We start from the raw sequence: 5,513 nt of genomic DNA on the forward strand, positions 1-5,513 counted from the left end.
TTTTAAAAAATAAAAAAAGAAGAAGGCAAAACACCATAAGAAAGCAAAACAAAGGAGCGAGACAGAAGAAGGCAAAACAAAGAAGCACAATTAATTAGAATTAAGTTAAAAGCAAATTAGGAGAAAAAATAAAACAGAAGGCGGCAAAACACCTTTAACGTTGGCGGCAGAAGTTCTGAAAAAAAATAAAGTAGGTCATATGTTGGAGATTTAGAATTAAAATAGAAAAAAAAAACTAAAGGGTAAAATAGAATTGTGGACTAATACATTAGAGCATAATTGGAAAGAAAAATAAGAAACAATCCCACTACATCAAATCGGTTGTTTCAAAAGAGGGGACCTTTTATTTTTCCGGAATAGTGGATTTAACAATACAATACAATCAATTTTAACGAAACAATCAAAACAAATATTATTTTGGAATACTAATACAATATAAACAATATGATACAATGCGGAACAACCATCCAAACAAGCTTTAAGTATCACAAATGAACAATTATACATAATTTAATGAGGATTAGGTGTCCAAATAGGTAATTATTTGGACAGATAAATACTCTCTAGTCTCAAATTATCTGACTTATTTTTCTTTTACACGCTTCTTAAAAAAGTACTGATAAGTAGGAAGTGTTTTTGACTATTTTACCCTTATGTCTTAGGAGATAATCTCTTACTCCATAATTTAGGAGTAGTCTTCAAGAACCATTATTACTATTAAGGGTAAAATAGAGAATAAATAATTAAATTTGTCTTGAACTTTTAAAATGACATATAATTTGAGATAATTATTTTTAGAAAACATGAGACATCATTTGAGACGAAGGGAGTATGTCAAAATTCAAAATTGTATGATTACACCAAAATCGTGGCTTCCCAAACATACCCTAGAAATTAAGGTGTCCAAACAAAAATAATGTTATATTGAGAAGTACTTCGGGGTGGCCGAGTTAGTTGAGTAAGGGGACCTAAATTGAAGGTCTAGTGCTTGAACAATACTTGAATTTTCCTCTGTTGAGCCCGTTGCACGAGGCTTCTCGTACGATTTTTCTTTTTTAGTGGTTTGCAGACTATTATATGGGAACGAGGTTTATTCCGTGCGCATCCAAAGTATAGTTGCTGAGTTTCTTTTTACAAAAAAATTGTTGTTATGAGAAGATTGTCCATGTATTTGGCTGATGAGAAATAAGATTGAGTGCCACTTTCATTTCTTTCAATAATCAAATTTATTCTAATAGTTACACTATTAAAAGAATTTGGAATCAAAAGATGAAACACAATGCAATGGGTATGGAAAAAGGTTAAAAAGTTATTTTGAAATTCTTACTTTTCTTTTGAATCAACTCTGCAACCAAAAGTAGCATCTTGGTGCTACATACTTCTTGTCCTTAATCAAAGGTTTCGGTTTAAAATTTTGAGAACAAAGTTCTTTTTAGTAAGTAACATTTTATCTCCAAGTAAACTAGTAAATTGAAATTTTTAGGCGCGAATTTGAATAACTTAGGCTCCAAAAAGATACCAGATATCGAATAAAAACGAAAAAAACAATTTCAAACACGTCTATCCGTTCACTAAGACTAACCTATTGATAGGGAGAAGGATAATCGGGTTCGTTAACCTTAAGAAAAAATTCTAGATATATATGTACATATATATTGAAAACGGTTAAATATTTTGCATGGAAATCTTAAAATAAAAAACTCAGGGCATTGAGCAATCTGCTCACGTACTCCATCACCTTCAGATCTTGGATCCGCCTCTACCATTTAATAAATAAGAAAAAGCCATTACTAATGCAAAAGAGATTTTATATCAATAATTAAGAGGTTCATGGTTTTACAAATTCACCTCTTGATTTACTCCATAAAATACAAAATCGTGCACCATCTACAAGAATAATACATATACAATTAACGAGTGAGCTAGGTGTCACAAGAATTTAACACAATTTTTTTTTAAAAGTAAAAATATTCAAATTAAACTAATCTCACTATCTCTATCACTTTTGATAGAATCTCTTTTCTTAAGATCAAAGTAAAAAACAGTTGTCACAATAAAGCTCCATTGAACCACCAAAGCATATAAAAATATCCAAACCACATTATCCAATAACAATTTAATCACAACCGTCGATTCAACTCTCACGAAATCCCAACCGTTCATCGACATCTCTATCATCCCACGAACAATACCCGAAAACAAAACAAACAACCCGGACAAAACCCACCCACATATCCGTTTCCCCTCCATCAAACCCGACCCGAACCTGATAGCATCAAACCCGTACTTCCCTTCATTAACTGAAACCACAAGCGCCAAGCTCGTAACCGCCATCAAATGGAGCTCCAAACCCGACCCGAGAACCACAATAACCACCCGAATAAATGGGTAGGTCTTGAAATATGCTATCAACATCCCCGGGACAACAGTACAAGCTAACATGATAGCGTAAACACACATTGTAGTAACCAAAACCCGTTTCCAAACGGTTTTTACCGCGGTAAAAGCCGTTAAAACAGTCGGTTTCCCGTTCGAACAAACGGAAAATGCAACATCTACCGCAGCAATTGCAGTAAAAAAAGACAGTAAAAAAGTAGGAAAGAAAAACAAAAATTTCAAGAAAAGTAAAGACTTAGCTTCTTTACTTGCTTCTTCTAATACATGTCCCGACTCAACAAGTATAGGTGAAAAAAGTGAGAGTTCTTCAAGATGTTGAATACTAATTTTTAAAGGGTAAGTTATAAAAGAAAATAAGAAGAGAAAAAAAGAAAGTGGAAAGGAAATTAAAGCAAAAATATAAAAAGAAAGTTTTTTGGTAGAAAATAAAATTTTTATGGAAGTGAAGATAAAGTTGGCAAGAAGAAATAGACCGGCCGGTTCTTGGGAAATATGACCGGAATTTTCTCCGGCGGGCATTTTGTTTCTTTTTTTCTATTTGGATATTTGGAATTTTTTTTGGGAGGTTATGGAATTTGAAAGGAATGGTGGAAGTGGAAAGTGGACCTATTATATAACTTTACTTTTAAAGAAAGAGGTTGGGTTTTGGAAATGTGGAAGAATAGTCAATATTCAATAATAGGAGTATTATTATTTTATTTTAAATTTACTAAATCTTAACTTGACATGGATTTGACACAATTGACTGACTTCTTCCATTAATTATTTTCAGATCTAGTGGGTGGAGTCTTGGAACAACGATAAAATTATTTTGTGTAATTTAGTAGGCGTTTGGATATAGGAATAGTAAAATTCCGAAAAAATAGATTTTTTAAGTGAAAATAGTATTTGAAAATTAGAGTTTTGTTTGGATATGAATATAATTTTGGGTTACTTTTTTGAATATGATTTGAGTGAAAATTTTGAAAAACAGTCTTTTGGAGTTTTTCAAATTTTTGAAAAATTTTAAAATTCATTTTCAAATGAAAATTCAAAATTCTTAGTCATTGATGCTTGCATCAAAGTAACCTGCTTTCGTCACATCTCTAGGGTTGTAACTCTTCCTCGCAGAGGCGGGACCAGAATTTCAAACTTATATCGTTTTAAGTTATTGGGTTCTAAACTAATAATTTATACATAATTAATAAACTTTTAAAGATAAATACAATGTTCGAACCAAAGTTACTGAGTTCGATCGAACCCGCTCCAGTACTCTAGCTTTGTCCCTGTTGCCTTGGACCTTGCGCGATGCTTCATGCACTGGACCATCTTTTTTTTAACTGGTCCGATAAATTTAATTTCATGTTATGTATTACCCATTTTATTGAAATCTTTTCCTATTTAAAAAAAATTATTTTTAGAATTTAGAGTTTGTGTTCGAAATTTTTTTATTAATAATTTGATGAATCTCGTTTATTCCGTCAAATTCTTTGATGGTGACCATGAGGATTAGAGTCTTCTTTATTCAACATTTCTTGCTTTTTATCCCCCAACATTTCTTTAATTTAATGAAATTTAGGTATAGCTAGGTCACGGAGATCTACACGCATTATATTATTTGAAAAATTATAATAGGCTGAATAGATAGTCTGCGTTTGCCATATATAGCATGTGTATATAAAAAAGAAATGTTTTCTTTTTTGTTTGTTCCGTATAGAGAATCAATGGAGGATGTAGATTATTGGTTACAAAGTTTAATTGAATTCTGTATTTTAACATGGAATGTTGATATTTCGAAAGTCTAATAAATTCAGTGTTAAGAATTTTAAAGATCGAAATTATCAAATTTAATTTTAATCTTGAATTCGTATGAGGAGATGAAAGCCAGCTCTTAAGGACCATTTTAAAGAAGTTTATTGCATTGAGGTTGAGGATCTTTTGTGAAGAATTCAACATTACATAGCCGTAAATTTAATCATGATTAATTAATAAAATATATATTCGAAAAATATATGTATATGGTGTAAACATTATTTACAAATAAGTTATTACCCTCATTTTTTAAGGGAGTTACCACTTGAACAATCTTGTCTTGTCAAATTATAATTTTCAATATAAGAAAATTAAAATGACATTTTTGTGGCGGCTGATAGAGAGGCTTTGCAATTTGTGTTTTACGTTGGTCAAAGACATAGACTTTGTTTTATGAATGAGTTTTAATAAATAAATAAAAAAAGATAGAAATCAAGTGGCCTCAAGTAAAAGTGGCACTTTTGCCTTTGAAAGTGATATATCACATGGCCTTTCGTAATTAGTCATCGAAAGACTACAAACCAAAGAGAAAAAAATGGGAAAATGATAGAATTTTAATTTGCCTAATTATCGTTTGTAGTTACTGTTTAACTGTTACTAACTTGTATTGCTTGTATTCAGACGTGCAATGAATACAATATATGTCAATTGTATTCGTTCGCTCAATGAGTACAACTAAAACGAAATACATGGGTGTATACAAAAGAAATAACTTGTATTACCTATATATACAGGGTGTATAAAAAAGATACAACATGTATCGACTGTATTCATTCGCGCTTGAATACAACACAACCAAGGCGAAATATAGAAATACAGAAAATAGAATATTCTTGTTGAAAAACGAACTCAAGACCTCAACTTACGAAATGCGAAACAACCACTCTAACCAACTGAGCTACAAAAGCTTATTATTTTCTTGTTTATTCAAAATAATTGATCTCATGTTTTATGGATAATTTAGTTATATCTATGAATGATAAATTTGTTGAAATCGCATAATTTTTCCTATATATTATACATAAATTGAGAGTAATGAATAATAAATAGACTCAAACTGACATATTTATTTGAAGCCATCGAAAAATTCTTAATTAACATTTATAAAATTGAGAGTTCCATATGACGTGTTGTTTGTTCAAAGTGTATACTAATTATTTTCCTTTAGTCCTCATTTTCACTCAGAAATTAGCACTTTCTTGATTCCATGAATTTGTTCTTCAATTGAAGAATTTGTTCTGATCAATGTTTGACCCAAAAGATATTTAAATCTTTTTTATTAAATCAATTAAAGAAGATAAAAGTTAAATCTTAATCAAACATGA

General features: G+C 30.6%; 1 protein-coding gene across 1 annotated transcript; it reads right to left on the reverse strand.

Annotated features, from left to right (window-relative positions):
• Nucleotides 1-1,971: 1,971 nt before the first annotated feature.
• Nucleotides 1,972-2,460, reverse strand: LOC104231659 (uncharacterized). Its single transcript, XM_009784692.2, has one exon. It carries the CDS (start codon nucleotides 2,458-2,460, stop codon nucleotides 1,972-1,974), a length of 489 nt encoding a protein of 162 aa, XP_009782994.2.
• Between the last annotated feature and the right edge of the window lie 3,053 nt (nucleotides 2,461-5,513).

Source organism: Nicotiana sylvestris, chromosome 11 (assembly GCF_000393655.2).
Source record: "Nicotiana sylvestris chromosome 11, ASM39365v2, whole genome shotgun sequence".
Classification (NCBI taxonomy): domain Eukaryota; kingdom Viridiplantae; phylum Streptophyta; class Magnoliopsida; order Solanales; family Solanaceae; genus Nicotiana; species Nicotiana sylvestris.